The 20,180-nt window shown below is 47.8% G+C and overlaps 1 protein-coding gene across 2 annotated transcripts; it reads right to left on the bottom strand.

Moving 5' to 3' along the window:
* Positions 1 to 462: 462 nt before the first annotated feature.
* Positions 463 to 15,905, bottom strand: DDX23 (DEAD-box helicase 23). 2 transcript variants are annotated; one of them, XR_013830546.1, is made up of 18 exons: positions 15,785 to 15,905; positions 11,273 to 11,481; positions 10,760 to 10,864; positions 8,190 to 8,283; positions 8,014 to 8,079; positions 7,324 to 7,462; positions 6,904 to 7,037; positions 6,655 to 6,767; positions 6,267 to 6,410; positions 5,946 to 6,171; positions 5,492 to 5,637; positions 4,981 to 5,158; positions 4,001 to 4,243; positions 3,409 to 3,560; positions 3,097 to 3,205; positions 2,135 to 2,309; positions 1,402 to 1,697; positions 463 to 571 (listed from the first exon to the last, which is right to left on the bottom strand). XR_013830546.1 is itself a non-coding variant. In XM_079937259.1 (17 exons), exons 2-17 carry the CDS (start codon positions 11,479 to 11,481, stop codon positions 1,474 to 1,476), a joined length of 2,457 nt encoding a protein of 818 aa, XP_079793385.1. In that variant the 5' UTR covers positions 15,785 to 15,905; the 3' UTR covers positions 656 to 1,473. The 2 variants fall into 2 exon arrangements, 1 of the variants encoding a protein (XP_079793385.1); XM_079937259.1 differs by lacking the exon at positions 463 to 571 and having other exon boundaries at positions 656 to 1,697.
* Positions 15,906 to 20,180: the final 4,275 nt, after the last annotated feature.

The raw sequence follows: 20,180 nt of genomic DNA, 5'->3' as shown, positions 1-20,180 counted from the left end.
CCTGGCAGCCTCTCTCTCACAAAGAACCCATTAAATGGGAAGGGCAAAGGACAGAGCTGGGGGAGGCACTATACTCCCAGGTACCCCTCCATGCCCAGGGCCTGGAGGGAAACTTTCAGCAGCACAGAAGGGACTTGTTTGGGGAGGTGGAGAAGAGGCTTAGTCACCTTACACGGTCCCTACCTCAGGCCAAAAAGGTCCTGAAGTAGTTGCAACTTGAACTCCAGGTACGTGCCCAGCTCTTTGATGGGTAAGGAAGAGCATGTGGTAAGAGTATTGGGGGAGGACCCAGGCCGTGCAGCCCTCTAGCCCTCTCCCCACAACCTACTCAGCCGGGCCCAGCTCACCTTTCCGTGGTGCCTCTGGTGCCTGTCTCCACAACCTCCCATGAGCAGTGGGCTCGGCAGTTAGGGAGCCACAAGCAAAGGTCCTGAAGACTTGGTGTCAAGCACACTGCACCAGGGCGGGAGAGTGGTTCTGACTGCTTCACCTGCCAAAGTTTCACAACTGCTTTCCTTCCTCACCCTTGTGCAAAGCTCCCTGGAGGGTGTCCAGGCCAGAGCTTCAAGTTCTGTGAAGCCAGAGCAGGGGAGGGAAGATGCATCGTGGTCCTGCTGTCGGTGCCTTTTCCATCTCCCCTCAGGCACCTCCTATAGACTTAAACTATCAGCTCAGACCCTAGGCTCTTCTTTGAATGTTGATTTTCTTTCATCTCCCAAGTGAATCCACTGTGCCCAGTGCTGTCCTCCTGGTCTTCTGTGGTACCAGGGAGGACCTGGGAGATGAGTTTAGCTAGAACTAAGACACAGCCTTAATATTCATGTATTTATTCTCAGAACATACAAACTCTTCTCAGAGAATAGAAAACAGAAGTTCACTCTGACTTCAAGGACTCAGCCAGCTCCCCATCCCCACACCTGCTAAAAAGTTCCCCGGGTGAGGGCCTGGAGTGCACGGTACCCCTCGGCACAGGGGCCGTGCACAGCTCTAAGCAAGGCTCTCCACTTGTTGGATAATCCGAAAGGGCAAACAGCTGTCAAAATGACAGTAAGAGTCCAAGATCCATACTCCTCAGTGCCAGATCCCCTGGGTCACCTAGGGCAACGATGGTGCTGCAGCTCACGCAGTCACGTCTGTGCCGAAGAAGTCCCAGCCCGGCAGCCAGGTCTGTTCAGTCTAGGAGGCAGTGCCAATTGGCTGCCCCCATACCTGGCAAGAGCTGATGGCCCAATGCAATCCCAAAGCCCGCCGGAGGGGCAGGGCTGGGCCAAAACCTAGGGTAATTTGTTCTCCTTGCCTCCTAGCTTCCTCTCCTCTTACAGCCCCACACTCAGGCCTTCAGAACTGAGGGTCTGGGCCAGGGAGTTTGATTGTTTCCTAAGCCCCCATAAGAGTGCGGACCTGGGAAGAGACGTGAGGGTCCTGAAGAACAGGCTCCAGGGCGCAGCCTCGAACCGCAGGGAGAGTGCTGTGTCAGGCAAAGATGGTCTCCTCCCGGCGCTTCTTGGTGAGGATGGTGCCCGGCTTGTGCTGGGCATCGGGGTGGTTGGCCAGCTCTGGGGGGCAGGAGGACACCGGGCTCTCCAGGATGGCTTGCTTCAGCTCATAGAACACAGCAGAGTCCTCTTTGGTGAGGAAGGTGATGGCCACACCACTCTTGCCTGCTCGTCCCGTGCGGCCAATGCGGTGGATGTAATCTGAGGAGGGGGAGGAATGTCACTCAGGGCGCCAGGCCAGATGCCCTCGTGAGCAGTGCGTGAAGCCTCCACTTCTGAAGGCTTCATCCTTGCCACCACACCTCTGAGGGCAGTAAACACAGCTCGCGCTGCCTGAATCTGCAGTGCCCACGGTGCTCTGCCCGCTGGCACTGCTGATGGTGGCCATCCTACCACATTAAGACGGAGTGGCCCAGCTCCGTTCTTCTCCATACCCAGAAGACAGAGTGCAATCCCAGGAGCTGGGACAACACACCCAAGAGAGATACAGGGCAGGAGCTCTTCTCACTGGGACAAGCAGCCCTAGGCTCAGAGCTGTGAGACTTGACAGCAGGAGCCTCCTCAGTGGAGCTATTCGAGGAGAAACGGGCAAGGAATCTCCCTTTACCTGGATTGAAGCTGCTTTCCCCTGCACTTACCTTCAATGTTTTTGGCCATATCATAGTTGACAACCATAGACACATCTTGGATGTCGATACCACGACCCGCCACATCTGTAGCCACCAAAATATCCTTGGCCCCAGCCTTGAGGTTGGATAGTGCAAACTCTCGCTGCTCCTGGCCTTTTCCACCATGCAGCGTACAAGCATTGTACTGTTGGAAGAATGGTGAGGTGAAGAAAGAGCAATGGGATCATGGAAAGACAGAAGTTAGGAGGGAGTGGACTGGGAGGAGGGAGGGTTGCAGAGAGCAGCAGGGGAGATGGAAAGGGGAAGGAGGCAGAAGAGAACAAGGGCAACTGAAGTAAGGAGAGAACAGATGAGCTGAAGAAAGGGATAGGAGAGATTGGGGGTGGTGGTGAGGGGAGACACAGACAGGGCAAGGTCAAAGGTAAAGCAATCAGGGGTGAGATGTGGAGCCAGACAGATGAGAAGTAGTGAAAGAGAGAATGAGGGTAAGAGATGAGGGTGGAAAGCAGGGACCAAGAAATTTAAGGAAGTTTAAGCCTGAGTGGAAAGGACACACCCTTCCCCTCCAACACCAGTATCAGGAGTAAAGGACACTCATCACTAACATCTCCCTCCTGACAACACCATCCTCTCTCCCAAACATAAATAAACACGAAACACTTTGACCCACTCTACTCCATATCCTCAGATCCTGCCAGGATGTGTCTCATAACCTCTCCCTGGCCCCAGCACACTTGGAGGAAGACCCAAGGCAGCTGTGGCTGGCACTGCTGGAATGGACAGGGAGTCACAGCAATCGACCAAGTCCTCTTTATCCCCATCAACCACCCTTTTCCCTCTGACCCTGGCTTGTTAAATGTTGGAGAGGTTCAAGAGTAGGTAAGCACTGAAAGCAGAAGCCTAGGGGGCCCGTCTAGTTTCAGAAAGCAGCACCAAAGAGACCAGGCATTGCTCTCCCCCCCCAGACACACCCCCATCTTCTCCAGGGATTTGGCCAAAACATCACAGCCCTTCTTCTGGTTGACAAAAATGATGATGGGGGGATCAAAGCCTTGCTCCAAGATTGCCAGCAGCTTTTTCCTGGAGAGAAGAGGAAGAGAAAAATGAGATGCATACTACCCTCCACTCCAAGTGAAATGCCCAACACTGATCTACAAACACCAATTCCAGGATCTCCAATGCCCAGCTCTTCAACACGGCAGAACAGTCGCCCTCCGGCCACCACTCGCACTAAAAAAAGCCTCTTCTCCTTTCTGTTTCCCCTGGCTCAGCTGCCCCCATACCTCTTTTCAGACTCTGACATGAGGAAGACCTTCTGTTCCACACGTTCGTGGGGCTTGCCGGCAGAGCCAATGTACACCACAGCAGGTCGCCGAAGATAGCTCCGGGCTAGACGCTCCACCGCTGGGGGCATGGTGGCCGTGAACATGACTGTCTATGAAAACAAGAGGTTCAGCCCTGGGCCCAGGCAGACACATCACACATCCCACCATCAGCCCAGGCAGCGCAGCCCAAGCTGCAGAACAGAAAATGAGCCATGGTGTGAGTTCTGCCAGAAGTAGTGCCTGACAGAGAGAGAACTGTCCTTTGCCTTCCCACTTCTTTTCCTCAGTGCCTGTTCAGCAGAGTACTTTACATCTTATGCTAACAGGAAGGGCTGAGACCATTTGCCAGCACCTGTGGCGGGCAGTAGCATGACTGTTTGGAATCATTTTTCCAGGGCTAAGAGGCTACACTGCTAGGACTGTGAGAGGACTGTACATGGGGAGCCATGCCTCACCATTCTGGAAACATGCACTTGCCTAGGGCAAGAAGGGCCCTGGAGCAGGTCTGGCAACTTGCCCAACTTTTCCCAGCCTAGGGAAGCAGCCTTACTTGGCGGTACTTATGTTTTCCTGACTCGAAGTTGGCCAACATCTTCTCAGGGTCCTCGGCCTCATCCGTGTCCGGCTTCTGGTTGCTGACAGGCATGTGCTCCAGGATCTTCTGGACGTCTGGCTCGAAGCCCATATCAATCATCCTGTCTGCCTCATCCAGAACCACATAGGTACAGCGGCTCAGCACCAGGTAGCGGTTCTCCAGCACATCAATCAGACGTCCTGGAGTAGCAATCACTATCTGGGGGGTACAGTGGAATCATGTGTGGCCCCAGCAGGTACCCCTTTCTTCTCTCTTCTGTGAACTATCCACCCAATAGATCCCCAATGCTAAGGAACTTTGACCCCAACCTCCAGTTATGTTTGGTAGTGAAAGTTCCTGAGAAGTGGCATGAAATCACTTGTTGCTACCTTGGATTTTTTTCAGGAATGAATGGGGTCTCTGAGTAAGGTCCAGGGATTAGACAGAAGAGGCAACATCAACAGAACTTTCTTTGATGGAAGAGAGACTAAGCGATACTATGGAGGGGGTTGGATAAAGGGATTACACTAAGAAGCCTGCAGAAGACTTGATTCCTACAGCAGACTTCTCGTAAAAAGCTCTCCTCCCCTACCCTAAGAAGAAGGCAACACAAAATCAACGACATGGTCTTTCAGAGCGATTAAGAGCACAGCCTTCACATATGAATCTCAGCTCTACCCATCACCAGCTGTGACTTTGGGCAGGTTATTAACCTGATTCTCAGCTTCACCTGTAAAATGGAAATACCGTTATCTATTCTCTTTAAGGTGGTTGTGAGAATTAATGATATACAGAGTACAATCCCTGGTGCCTAAGTCCCCCATAAATAACAGCACATATATACATACCAGCCCCTTTCTTCATTTACTGTACGTCTATGGCAGAAACTAGAAACAGAGCCCCCAGACAGAGAGCCCTCCCAAATGGCGGGCTGGCTGCCGGCCAGGTGAACAAACCTCACAACCCATGCGCAGCCTGAAGCCCTGGTCTTCTCTGGAGATGCCGCCAATGACGGCCACAGTGCGGATGCCTAGCGGCTTCCCAAACTTGATGGTCTCTTCCTCAATCTGCTGAGCCAGCTCACGAGTGGGGGCCAGGATGATGGCATAAGGGCCCTGGTCTGACTCTTCGATCCTGTGGTAAATGGGGCATTCCACAGTTTCATGAGCTTTGGTTCTCATCCAACCACAAACAGAAGCAAGACAAAGTCACTCTTAAGGGCAACTAAAGGGAATGAGGAGGGTGGTGGGAAAAGAATGTAACAATTGCTCTTAAAGATCAGACGCCGGGATAGCCAAGCTCTCCAGGGAGTGGTCCTTGCCAGCAATAAAATCATGCACTTCTTTGATATCATGATCCAATTACTCCCTAATATCTGACCCAGACTAAAGCCTTCTGACTATAGACTTAAAAAGAAAACCAAATGCTCATTTGCCATTTTCACCAACTGGTGTCAGCTGATGTCACCTGTCAATTTTGGGGAGAGTGGTAATCCAGACCAGCAACGGGATGAGGAAGGCTGCTGTCTTGCCGCTGCCAGTCTCAGCCACTCCAATGATGTCACGATTCTGTAGCCCAATGGGAATTGCCTGACGCTGGATAGGTGTCGGCTCCTGTAGTGACCCAGAGACAGTAACGTGTACAGGCAAAATTATACTACCTGGGCTGCTGCTGACAGAGTGGGCACATATGCTAGCACAACGGGAGGACACCAAGCACAGTGAACAGGAATGGGACCCGAGAAGAAACACAATCAACAAACAATACTTCCACCAGAAACTGAGAGACGTCACCTTGGTGCCCACTGGCAGAGAAGGCACCGAACAGTCTAGGAACAAAGTTCTCTGTTCTCAAATTAAATCCGAACCCCCTAGAATCTGGGAACACGTAAGGCCTTCTGGGCCAATCTGCTCCTTCATACCTTGTAGCCACACTTATCGATGACCTCCAAGATGTGTGGAGGCAGAGAAGAGTCTTTCCAGGATCGGATGGGATTGGGGATCTTGCCACCTTTGGTGGTGATGCTGTAGTCCTCACGGAAGATCCGCCAGTCCCTGTCTGTCATCTCATCCAACTTCTTCTGGGACCAATGCCTATCATCCCAGCGTTGCTTGGCTTCCTTCTTACGAAGTTTGCGGAGTCTTGCCCTGGAGCAGGACATGGGGAATGAAGGGGTTCATATCCTCCGTCTCCTTCCTGTAGACTCGGCTCTGCCCAACCACCTGCAGCCCTGCCCACTCACTCCTCCTGCTCCTTTTCTTCCAGCGTCCGCCTCTTCTCCATTAGGTCTCCATAGAAACGTGACTGCTCTCGTTTCTGCTGCTTTAGGTCAATGCCTGCAATGAAGCCTCGCCCCAACAACTGCACCTGGTGCCGTTCTTTGTACCTGGGATTGAGACAGAGGAAGAGGAAAAGAGAAGGAGCTGCTAAGCACAAGGATGGAGGTGCAGACTACCAACATTACCAGTTCCCCTTCCAGCCAGGGTCCTTCATCGCCCAGAGGGCTGGCTAACTACTATTTTACCCATCTCCCCATCCCAGCCTATCTTACTTCTATCTCTGTAGTCACTGGTTCTCTCTAGCAACTGCCTAGTTTAAAAGACCTAGCACTGAGGCCTGAAGACACTCACAGGGGGTTGTAGTCAATGGAAGTGTCCTCAGATGCATCCCACTCAAAGACAAACTTGCGGTCATTGAGATGCCTCGTCCGGCGCCGCTTCTTGATGCCACCCAGGTAACGCTCCTGCCCGGGCACAGAACACAAAGCCCATCAAACGGGAGGCCCAAACCTCATATACAGAGATCAGACTGGCCCAACAAGCAAGCCTCCTTAGTGTGTGAGGAGCGTGGGGCCACGAAGACAGAGCTGAGGCCTGTACCTTAATGGCATGCAGTTCCTTGCTCTTATCCTTCTCCTCCCGGATTTTCTGCCGCCCTTCCTCATCCTCATTTCCATTGGTCTCCCGCTCCATCCTCTCCCTGCGTTCCCGACGTTCCCGTTCCTGAGGGTCTTCTGTAGACCAAAGAAAGCAAAGCTGCAGAAGAACTCAGTGGAAGAAAAAAGAGGGCATGGAGGAGATCCAGACAACAGACACCAAATGAGTAAAAAAATGGGGCGGGAGATTTATGATACAAGGGAAATGGAGACCTAACAGAAAGATATTTTTCTCAGAAACTTGCCCCATCCTTCCTTCTTCCAAACTCAGAGCAAATAGCTTTCTAGCTCTCCTAAGTTACACCACAATCCCATTCCCACCCTTCCCTACCCTGTCTAGGGGCCACAGGGTAAGAAAACGAACCCAACATTTTCCTGCCCAAGTCTTGGAACTGTTTCCTTTTCTTCCTCTCTTCCTCAAGCATCCTCTGCCGCTCCTCCACCTCCTGCTGCCGTCGCTTTAGGGCTTCAGCCTCTCGTTCTGCTTTGGAGAGGAACTTGGGCTACAAAACAGATTACAACTGTAAACAATGATCTAGGAACAGGGTATAATCACACCACTGATGGCAAGATGGCAGGGAGCCCAAAAATATTTGCTCAGGCATTAAACATGTTAAGGAAAACATAAATAGGCCCAGGACCCTGTTACGGGCTAAACTGTGTCTCCCTCAAAATTCACATGTTGAAGCCCTACCCTCCAGTACCTCAGAATGTGACTGTATTTGGAGACAGAGCCTTTAAAGAGGTGATTAAGGTAACCTGAGGCTCCAAGGTTGGGCCCTAAACCAATCTGACTGTGTCCTTATAAAAAGAGAAAATTTGGACACACAGAGATACCAGGAGCATACACACACAGAGGGAAGAGCATGTGAATATGGAAAAGACATCCATCTACAAGCCAAGGAGAGAAGCCTCAGAAGAAACAACCCCATCTGATCTCAGACTTCTAACCTCCAGAACTGTGAGAAAATAAATTTTTGTTGTTTAAGTCACTCAGCCCGTGTGTTCTGTCATGGCAGCCCCAGCCAACTAATACAGACCTTCAAGCTCTTACCTTAGCCTCAGCTTCTTCCTCAGCCTTTTTCTTGGCCAGAAGTTCCTCCAGGGATAATGGCTGGGCCTGAAGATAAAACACAGGACTTCAGTCCATAGAGGCTCTCTCCCTATGAAGAACAAAGTTGGGCTTGAACTGAAGAGGAAGATGAGGAAAAAAATCCTTCCTCTTTTTACCTTAGGCTTCTTATCACCATGTTCATCCTCTTCATCCTTCCTAGAGTCTCTGTCTTTCCGAGATTTAAAATCTTTTCCTCGGCCAGGAGATAAACTTAAAGGCAAAGGAACAGGAAAAGTCCATATCACTCTTAGCCTAGCCCCTGGATGAGGCTCAGACTGAGCTCGCCAAAAGAGGATGGAAGTTTTCCCACGACTCAGCAAGACTGGCCCACGGTCATCCAACATGTCCTGAAGCTCCTTTTGCAGACCTGGTCACTCTGCCTGCTCTGAAACCTAACAATGACCCTATCTTGGCCCCATTCTACCTGAATCTCCTTTTCTGAGACTATTCTCTTCTGGGAAGTGGATCTTCACTACTGATATCAAAAATTATTTCCTCCAAATATTACTCAGCCATAAAAAAGAAGGAAATATTACCATTTGCAGCAACATGGATGGACCTAGAGATTATCACACTGAGTGAAGCCAGACAGAGAAAGACAAATATATGGTATCACTTATACGTGGAATCTAAAAAATAATACAAATGAATTATTTACAAAACAGAAACAAACTCACAGACACAGAAAACAAACTTATGGTTACCAAAGGGGAAGGGGGGCATGGAAGGCTAAATTAGGAGTATGGGATTAACAGATACACATGACTATATATAAAATAAACAACAAGAATTTACTGTAGGGACTTCCCTGGTGGCACAGTGGTTAAGAATCTGCCTGCCAATGCAGGGGACATGGGTTCGAGCTCTGATCCGGGAAGCTGTCACATGCCGCGGAGCAACCAAGCCCGTGCACTACAACTACTGAGCCTGTGCTCTAGAGCCCACGAGCCACAACTACTGAGCCTGTGCTCTAGAACCTGCGAACCACAACTACTGAGCCTGCGTGCCACAATTACTGAAGCCCGTGCGTCTAGAGCCCGTGCTCCACAACGAGAAGCCACGGCAATGAGAAGCCTACGTACCACAACAAAGAGTAGACCCCGCTCGCCGCAATTAGAGAAAGCCCGCGCACAGCAACGAAGACCCAACGCAGCCAAAAATAAATAAATTAAACTTTTTTAAAAATAAAAAACATACAATTAAAAAATTTCTTAAAAAAAAGAATTTACTGTATAGCACAGGGAACTATATTCAATATCTTGTAATATCCTATAATAGAAAAAAACCAGAAAATATACACGTGTGTGCGTGTGTGTGTGTGTGTGTGTGTGTGTGTGTATATATATATATATATATATATATATACACGCGAAACTGGATCACTTTGCTATACACCTGAAACTAACCCCATATTGTAAATCAACTATATTTTGATTAAAAAATTATTTCCTCCAAACAGCATATGCATGTCAGTAGAAAAAAAAAAATCCTGCATTACTTGAGAATACACAATAAATTTAGCCGACATGGCCACCCACATACACCCTTCCCAGATACTGCTATATATGTCCTTTCCTCATCTCTCCTTCCTACCAGCCCCAGCAATCTTTCCCCACACCTGCTATAAGCTTAATATGCAAGAGATCTCAACCCCACTGCGTTTGTTGCAAGAATTCTATTCTTTGCCCTGAATTCTAATCTACAGATTCAGGGCCTAATAAAAACTTTGTATAGAAAGTTTCCAGGGCTTCCCTGGTGGTGCAGTGGTTAAAAATCCGCCTGCCAGGGGCTTCCCTGGTGGCGCAGTGGTTGAGAGTCTGCCTGCCGATGCAGGGGACATGGGTTCGTGCCCCGGTCCGGGAAGATCCCACATGCCGCAGAGCGGCTGGGCCTGTGAGCCATGGCCACTGAGCCTGAGCATCCGGAGCCTGAACGTCCGGAGCCTGTGCTCCGCAACGGGAGAGGCCACAACAGTGAGAGGCCCATGTACCACCAAAAAAAAAAAAAAAAAATCTCCCTGTCAATGCAGGGGACACGGGTTCGAGCCCTGGTCCGGGAAGATCTCTCATGCCGCGGAGCAACTAAGCTCATGCGCCACAACTACTGAGCCTGCGCTCTAGAGCCTGTGAGCCACAGCTACTGAGCCCGCGTGCCACAACTACTGAAGCCCACACACCTAGAGCCCGTGCTCTGCAACAAGAGACGCCACCGCAATGAGAAGCCGGCGCACCACAACAAAGAGTAGCCCCCACTCGCCGCAACTAGAGAAAGCCCACGCACAGCAACGAAGACCCAACGCAGCCAAAATATAAATAAGAAACAAATTAAAAAAAAAAAAAGTTTCCAGAACAAAGAGATCAAGATACTGGTGCATTAAGCTATCCCAACAAATATATGTTGTACATTCTGGTTAGAAAACTGAATGGTCCGATGGAGCTGTTTTGTTGGGTGGTAACCTTTTCAAACTAAATTCTAAGAACAAGCTGACCCTCAAGAAGTGGTGACTTCACTAACTGGTTATCCTTTCTAAAGAAGGTGTGTGCCTTCTAAAAAAGACAGTTCTACTATAACTGCCAATAGGATTCGCTATGGAAAATTTACTTTCCCCCGAAGCTGAGCCAGCTGAGATGCAGAGAGGAAGCGACCAGAGTGTTGCCCTAAAGCCCACTCCCACTCCCTCAGGTACCTGGATCGCTTACGGTCCCGTCTGTGCCCATCCTTATCCCGATCTCGGTCCTTCTTATTCCGATCACGCTCCTTATCTCGCTCTCGTTCTTTGTGCCGGCGTTCTCTGAAGACAGCACATTTAGGAAATTACATGACACTTCCTGAGTCCTGAGTATCCTGCTTCACTGCAGCCCTAAGAAGGTTCCCATGCTCTTTTCTCCCCAAAGTAATATTTTACAAATTGGAAAATGTGTTTCCCAAGAAGTTATGAGGGAATTCTAAGAAGGTCTAAGAGCTCAGAGCTGTACTGCTAAGTATCAGTGGCAATGATAGGCCATGGATTATGTGAACAGATGAACTATCTTCCTTGATCATCTGGACCTTCATCTTACAAGTTCCCTATTAACCTTTAAGAACTAAGAGAAATGTATGAAAGACTAATGCCCTAATATGGAGGCATCAGAGGAACCAAGAATAAAGGAGTTTGAAATGTACACTCCCTTTTCACGTAACAAACAGAAAATTACTTTACCTTTCTGTGGACTTGGAACGGGAACGGGAACGAGAACGGCTGCCTCCTCGACGCCTTTCCCTTGAACGATGCCGTTTCCTATCTTTAGATGGGGAAGACTTCCGGTCTCGGTCTCTATCCCGTTCTCTGTCAGGAGTCCGAGATCGCTTCCTTTCCTCCTTGGAAGGTGATGCCTCACGGTCCTTCTTATCAGCCAGCTCTCCTGCCATCTGTCATGGGTAAGAGGAGTATTTATTATGTACTAGGTACTGCTCTAAACTTTTTACAAATAATTTACTTAATCTCAAAACAACCCTCTGAGGTAGATATACTGGTATGCATGCTTTATGGATGAAGAAGCTGAAGCTCAGATGTATAAAGTAACTTGCCTAAGGACACACGGGTGTTAAGTGTCACAGTTTTAGGCAGTCTGGCTCCAGAGGCCCATTCTTATTCATTAATGCTATGTTATTTCTCTGGGATTCCTTTTTGTAAATATTCATTTCCAAAAGTATACAATGAATATACCTTATTTTTATAATTAGACTGCAAGAGTATTAAAAGAAATGTTAGTTAATGAATAGTGTACTAGCTATCTCTAGAAACATCTTGTTTTGCCTATCTTAGGAGTCTATGGTGTCTGCCAGCCCACCAGGATCAGTCAACATATATACATCTAAGGGAGATAAGTTCTCTTGAGCTCACAAAGAAAGCTCAAAAGAGAAAAAAGGAGTTTAACTTAGAGATTTGGGATTATGATCAGCACCTCAAGGAAACCTAAATTCAAATAGAGAAACTCACTTTTACTCAGATTAAAAGAAATGTATTTCTAGTTATACAATGGCAAAAACTTTGTGAAGGGTACATAGGACTCCATACACTTTGGTTTTACGACTTCCTTCCTTCCTACAATTATTTTAGAACTTAAAATAAGGGAGGGAGGAATGGAGAGAGGGAAGGAGGGGAAGAGGGAGGAAGAAGTGTACCAGAGACTAGAGATCACAGACGTTCTGACTCATGTTCCCTACTCAGATTTTCACAGCCTTGATTATGATCCAGTCCCATGAAAAGTTTGAGCAGGAATTTGTTCTGTCCCCATACTGCCTAGGGGACATTGAACACCATGCCACACTGTCAACTGTCCTTCAGACTACAAAATTTACTTCAGCCAGGTGCTAAATTCAGACAGCAAGTCTGAATCTGCCTCTATTCCACCATCACCACCACCATCCCTAAGCCTCAGGATATATTTTTCAGAACTTACTTTAACCCCAAATGGTTCCAGGGAAATAACAGTTCCCTAAGCTTTAGCTTATGATCCCCCTTTCCCATGTAATTCCTGCCATATATTTTTAAGAAGGGAGAGTATGTAAAGAAGAGAAAAAAATGAACAAGTAGCACTTTCAAAAGGCGGAGACAACCCATTTTACCTCAAAATTGCCAGTACGTCATGCATATCACATGGAAATTATACTTATGTCTCGTCCACTTATAGCCCTAAGAAAACAATCCAGGGACTTCCCTGGTGGCACAGTGGTTAAGAATCCGCCTGCCAACGCAGGGGATACGGGTTCAATCCCTGGTCTGGGAAGATCCCACATGCCACAGAGCAACTAAGCCCATGGGCCACAACTACTGAGCCTGTGCTCTAGAGACCGCAAGCCACAGCTACTGAAGTCCATGAGCCTAGAGCCCGTGCTCTAGCCCATGCTTCACCTCAACGAGAAGCCCGCGCACCGCAACGAAGACCCAATGCAGCCAAAAATAAAAATAAGTAAATAAAATAAAATAGTCCTCTTCTATTAAAGAAAAAAAGAAAACAATCCAGAGGAAAGGCCATCTTCTCTATAAAGCATCCTGGACATCAGCATTCTTTCGACAAATATTCACTGAGTACCTGGTAGGTGCCAGAAACTATTCTGCGTACTAGAGGTACAGCAGTAAACAAAACAAAGTCTCTGATCTCATAATGCTTAAATTCCAGTGAAGCAGACAACAGTTAGGCAGAAAGATAAGAGAATTTCAAACAGTAATGAGTGCTAATGAAGAGAGTAAAACAGGGTGACGTGATGGGGAGCAGTATGAACAAGAGATAGAAGGCTCTGGAAAGAATTTTTTAGATGACATGTAAGCTGAGACTTGAATGATGGGAAATAGAGTCTGCAAAAATCAGAGGAAGAATTTACTGGGCAGAAGGGACAGTAAGGCACTGGGGCAAGAACTAGCTTAGCATGTTTGCCAATTAAAAATAGACTCCTGTGGGACTTCCCTGGTGGTCCAGTGGTAAAGAATCTGCCCTGCAATGCAGGGGACGAGGGTTCGATTCCTGATCAGGGAACTAAGATCCCACATGCTGCGGGGCAACTAAGCCCGTGCACCACAACTACTGAGCCCGCACGCCTCAACTAGGGAGCGCGTATGCCGCAAACTACAGAGCCCACGCGCTCTGGAGCCCGTGCACCACAACTAGAGAGAAGCCCACGTGCCGCAACGAAGATCCTGCATGCCGCAACGAAGACCCACCGCAGCCAAAAATAAAAATAAAAAATAAGTAAAAAAAATAAAATAGACTCGTGTGAGGAATTCCTTGGAGGTCCAGCGGTTAGGATTCAACGCTTTCACTGCTGGGCATGGTCTGATCCCTGGTCAGGGAACTAAGATCCCGCAGGCTGCACGGCAGGGCCCAAACAAATAGACTCATGTGGCTCAGTGGCAGTGACCAAGGGGGAAGACTGATTCGCGATGAGTTCAGGGAGGTAGGCAGGGGTTAGATCATGGAAATGTGTTTCAGGCCAGGGTAAAGGAACTTGGATTTTAATCTAACTGCAGTGGGAACCTTAGAAAGGTGATAAACAGGAAGTGATGTGGTCTTATTTTACATTTTCAAAGAATTACTTTGGTGACTTGCAAGAAAACATACGGTAGGGAGGCAACAGTGGACACAGAACCACTGAGAATGCTATTACAGTAGTCTACACAAGAGATGACAATGGCTTGTTCTAGGAAAGTGGCAATGGAGATGAAAAGAAGTAGAGGGCTTCAGGGTACATTTTGAAGGCAGAGCTGATAGGACTTACTGATGAAGGGAGGAAACAAAGAGGAGAGACAAATGTAACTCCTAAATTTACGGTCTGACCAACTGGTTAAATGGTTCACGGTGCCATTAGTGACCAGAGGAGACTGGGGAAGGAAAAGACTTAGAAGAAATCAAAAGTTTCATTTTGACCATATTGAGTGTAAGATGTCAATAAGAAAACCAAGTGGAGATTCCAGAAAGGCAGTTGAAAATGTAATTCTGCAACTCAAGAGAGAGTCTGGAGACAGTAACTTGAGTTATCAATATATAGATTGCTTTTAAAGCCATGGGACGCTAAGTGATATTACCTAAGTAGGCATTCTAGTTAAAAAAGAAATTAGAGGAGGACCCAGGATTGACCTCCGGAACACTGTAACATTTAGAAGTCAGGCACAGGAGGAGCCAGAGGGAAAAACTGGAAAGAAACAACAGCCAGTGAGAAATAAGAAAAAATAGTAAAGTACGGCATCACAGAAATCAAAAATGTGTTTCAAGGAGGGAGGGGTTACCTGTGTCAAGTGGAGAAAGACTAGAAGATAAAGGAGTGACCCTTGCATTTGGAAAAACAGAGATGGCTTGGCGACCTTTGACAAGAGCTGTTTCAGTGGCATGGAGGGAGTAGAAGGCTGAGTGGAGTGAGCTTAGAAGAGAATGAGAAGTGCAAATAAGAAGAAAGTAAACGTAGGGAACTTTTATTATAGGTTCCACTTATCACAAACCTCCACATCTTTGAGTTCCTCAGTTCTTTAGGGCAGGGGCAGAGTTTTTTTCATTCAGTGAACTATGTACTAATCAAGCATCCACTATATGCAAGGCACCATACTAGGCGCTGTGTGAGTTACAAAAGGAAATCAGGAAGATCCTGTCCACAGGAAGCTTACAAAACAAAAGACGGTTATGAGACACATAGCAAGATGCAGGCTCAAATGAATTATTGCAGGAGTTCAAAGAAGAAGTTTACTTTCACTTGTAAAAGGGAATTTGGAAAGACTGTAGAGAAAGTAGCTCTTGAGCACTGAAATACAGGTAGAATCTGAAGATGTATAACTGAAGGTGCCAGGAAGAAGTCATTCCCGGAAAAAGAAATAATACAGGAGGCGCAGAGGCGGGAAAGCATGACTGGTTCTGGGAGAAAAACCAGAGTTTCAGTTCGGCTGGAGCAAGGGCTACTCGAAACATGAAGGAATAAAGTCGGACTGAGGGTATCACAGGTGCTGTGCGCGTGGGAAAAGGTCTGACCTGGAACATCGTCCAGGGACCTGCCCTGTGCCCCCAGGAGCCAACACTCCCGCTGGGGCCCGCGCCCTTTCGCTCCTGCCCGCCAGGGCTTTCCAAGCTCGTGCCCCTTCCCTGAGGCGTTCTTCCCGTCTTATCCCGGAGACAGGAGCCACCGCTGTGCCCTCACTCTCGCCTTCTCTGCAAGCTCCTGGAAAACGCTTCCATCGCCCGAGACTCACCACTCTTGAGTCCGAACCGCCCAACGCGGCCTCAACGTCGCCGAGCAGTCGCCATCTTCCCCATTTCCTGGTCGCCGGGCTGCTCCCCAGGCCGCGCGGCAAGCTGGGAAGGCGAGTTCCTGGTGCTGAGCAGCGCAGGCCGAGAGCGAGGGCCTGAAAACTACCAATCCCAGAATACACGGTGAGAGCGTCGGCCCCTGGCCGCGGGGGCCGCTGGGCAATGTGGTTCGCCAAACATTTGAGTCTGCGGGAGGAAGAGTTTTTCGTGGGCCGGCTGTTCTCAAAAGGTTTTTCTCTCCGCGGGCGCAGTCCTCCTGGAATATGCTGGTTTTCCTAGAAACTGTAGTTAATGACATCATGGCCTGTGGCTTACAACGGAGAAATTTAAGGCCTTCCTTAGATAGCACGTAATTATAACCGGCAACTACGGTGACAACTATAAATACCGTTTATGGAAAAGCGTTTTTACAGAAAATCTTTGAGATAGATTATTAGCCCTATTTTACGGGTGGACAAACTAAAAGTTAAGTTACAGGAGCAGCCTAGTATTTCCCAATGAGGGTGGGACAATTCACGGTGTGAGACTATCCCAGGTTTAGGAGGACATTTTAGCAACCCTGGCCAGGCGGCAACACCCTGGTTAGTGTGACAACTCAAAATGAGCCCACACAATGGATTCCAAAGGCCTCCTGGAAGGATGGTATCTCCTGGGCTGTGGCACCTGGTTTTCTCAACATTCCAGATAGGACTTGCCTTCTTCACTCTTTTGCTGTTTGGAATCTGGCCAGTTGTTTGGGTTATCTTAATACTTTTTTGTTCTTTCTTTCTCCTAGTTCCCTCTTTTCAGTCCTCCAATGAGATTCTTTTCCCCCAAAATTGTACTTTCACTTTGTTTCTCTTTGGTCACATGGTTCATAATTCTACCCCCCTTCCTCCCAAACGAAAACAAAAACTCTGGCAACTTCTAGGACGGTTTAGATAGATACCAGGAAGTAACTAATGCCTCTTTCCTTCCCTTTTTCCCATCACCAGCTTTTTGGTTTCAATCCCACATAGCTTTAGTTCTGGTTTTTCTCTCTGAATGTGTTCAGTTCTGCGGAAGCAGAGCCTAGGATAGGCCCAAATAATCCTAAAGCTCTGAGCCTCAAGCATAAAGGCCCAAATTAACTCTGGGATAGGCACATTTCTGCTCTTAGAACTCTGCAGTCTTTGAGCTGCCCACTTGGACCTCACAGAGAGAATGGAAAAGTTGTCTCAGGTCTGTTGGGTGTAATTCACCCAGTGAACACTGGAGGGCTGTCCACTCACAGAATGGAGCTAACATCAGACCAAAGGTGTAGAGCTGCGGTTGCTATTTACTAAGTATTGATGCCTCCTAGTGCCCAACTCTGTGCTGGACACTTAACTTACATTACTTTTTAAAAAAAAAATAAATTTATTTATTTCTATTTTTGGCTGCGTTGGGTCTTCCTTGCTGCACGCGGGCTTCTCTCTAGTTGTGGCGAGTGGGGGCTACTCTTCGTTGCAGTGCGCGGGCTTCTTACTGCGGTGGCTTCTCTTGTTGTAGAGCCCGGGCTCTAGGCACACGGGCTTCAGTAGTTGTGGCACGCGGGCTCAGTAGTTGTGGCTCACGGGCTCTAGGCGCATGGGCTTCAGTAGGTGTGGCGCATGGGCTTATTTGCTCCACGGCATGTGGAATCTTCCTGGACCAGGGCTCAAACCCGTGTCCCCTGCATTGGCAGGCGGATTCTCAACCACTGCCTCACCTGGGAAGCCCTAACTTTACTTGTTCTTCTAATAGTATAAGATGGGCATTATCTCCATTTTACTGATAAGGAGATTGTGGCCCAGAAAGATTCTAAGTCCACATAGTCAAAAGAATGGAGCCAGTATTCAACTCCAAGTTCATTTAATTTCAGAGTAGATACTCTTTCCCCATTTCCAGGCTACCATTCTCAGTCATCTTTAAAGATCAGTAAATTGAGACCCAGAAAGTTGATGAAGCTTGTCCAAGTTCAGAGTGGCAGAGTTCCCCCAGTACTGGTGCACACCTCTCTCACGGCACATGTAAGACATTGAGCTTAAAGGATACTTGCATGGTTTTTCCTACCCTGCTAGTTCTTTCACAAATATGCATCTTTGGAGATGGAGACAGAGGGACTACATTCTAGTAAGGACCATAGGGAGAGAGTCTCCTAGTTAGGTACCACATGGCTAGCAGTAAGGGGCCCATGGAATTACAGTTAACATTGAGACTGGGTTTGAATCCTGACTCTACTACTTAACCAGAGTATGATCTTGTAAAAGTCATGTGGAATCTCTGGCTTTTCTATTTCTCCTTTTATAAAAGAGGGATAATAATACCATTTGCCACACAGGCTAGGATAGCAGAGCAGTAAAAAGTGCATGTTCTGTAGAGAACAAACTAGTGGTTACCAGAGGGGAGAGGGAAGGGGCAATATAGGGGTAGGGGGAAAAGAGAGTTATTATGGGATTATATGAAATCATGTGTGTGAAACTTTTGAAAATTGTAAAGCACTATAGAATTTGAAGACTCATTCAATTTTTAAAAAGTGAAAAAAAAAATTAAATGGTTGAACTTAAAAAAAAAAGTGCATGTTCTGGAGCCAGGTTGCCTGGATTTGTATCCACGTTCTATCACTTTCTAGCTGTGTGACCTGAGGCACATGAATCTCTCTGAACCTCAGTTTCCCTGTCTGTAGAATGACGTCAGTAGTACCCCATAGCGTTATCAGAGGAATAAGTAACATATAAAGAACTTATAAGCAGCCCTGACCCATAGTAAACATTTAACAAATGTTAGCTATTTTCATTTATGAGGTTAAATGTGATAATGTAGAGAGGATCGGGAGTTTGGGATTGGCAGTTTAGGACGAGAATATGAAAAAGAATATATATATATATGTATAGGTATAACTAAATTACTTTGCTGTACAGTAGAAATTAACACATCATAAATCAACTATACTTCAATAAAATTTTTTAAAAATACTAAATTGAAAAAAATGTGATAAGCACTCAGCACAATACTGAGCACATAGTAAGTACTCAATACACAGTAACTGTTTCCAGTACACTGTGAAAGTTGGAAAAAAGAGCTGTAAGCAGCTGAAGAGAAGGGATGTTAAGGCCCCTGAGCTGCCATCAACAGGCCATGGACTTGGAAGTTGCAGAAAGCAGAAGGCATCACCTCGCCTTGAACTCAGAGGAGACCAGAACCCTTGGAACCTCCCAGGCTTGGCTTCAGTCTGTCTGTCTTCTGCAGGGGTTGGGATCTCAGCAGCTTGGATCTCCTTCTAATGATTCCGCTGAACCTTGTCTCTCTCCCCTAGACTCTCCACGGGGCAATGGTTCTCAACCACGAGTGATTTTGCACTGAGGGACATTTAGCAATATCTGGAGACATTTTTGGTTGTGACAACTTAGGGGTGTTACTGACACCTAGCTGGTAGAGGCCAGGGATGCTGTTAAACATCCTCCAGTGCACAAGACAGCCTCCACAACAAAGCATTATCTAGTCCAAAATGTCATTTGTTCTGAGGTTAAGAAACCCTGCTCTAGGGCTAAGGAGATCTTCATTGGCTTAGAAGGACTTGGGTGGGGAAGGGGATGAGGCAGGGGGTGGGGCAGAGGGAGGAGATCCTTGTTGCAAGTGCCAGGGAACAGTGGAGGCAGCCACTCTGCAACCCACAGAAAGGACCTCAAGACAGCTTTTCCTCATTATCGAAGACCAAAGGGAACAGAGACAGGAACTAAGAATACGGAGCCAACTTCTTTATATGTACTATATTGTTCAGTAATAAATAGGTTTTCTTCTTTAAACACAGAACATATAACAGACTGAAACACTCCCCCCTCCCCCCGGTTCCAAAGACAAGAGTCTATAAAACAAATGCCAGCTATACTGCCCTAAGGGCAGAAAAAGTCTGGTGACCCCCACCCAGCCCTGCGTCCTGCAGCACCACCACCCCCATGCTGCAAGAGAAGGGGGTCTGGGGCTTCTCCCTTGGACCCTGGGGACTTAGGTGAGAAGCATGTGAATGTATGATGTCACCTCTCCATGAGGCATGGGCTATGCAAAGATGAGGTTTCCTTCTCATTGGCTCTGACCAGCTCCTGCTCTTCTGATTTCAGTTACCAGTTACGAAGCACCTGGGCTCAGCTCCCAGAGGAGCTGCCTCTTGGCTTCCCCACTCTCCATTCCTCTGTGGCCTCCTCGGAGGGGAAGGGAAGGGCTCAGGGACCCCTCCCATCCCCTGGCCTGCATGGAAACGCTGTGTGGAAGAGGCATGATGCTGAAGGTGAGGCTCCTGTAGGCCCCCAACCAAAGCCATGAGGCCAGCATGCCCCCCCCCCAAAAGCCCCACACCTTTCC

This window comes from Stenella coeruleoalba (assembly GCF_951394435.1).
Source record: "Stenella coeruleoalba genome assembly, chromosome: 11".
In the NCBI taxonomy this organism is placed as follows: domain Eukaryota; kingdom Metazoa; phylum Chordata; class Mammalia; order Artiodactyla; family Delphinidae; genus Stenella; species Stenella coeruleoalba.
The sequence above is the reverse complement of the archived record's forward strand: the minus strand, read 5'-3'. Positions and strand labels throughout refer to the sequence as shown.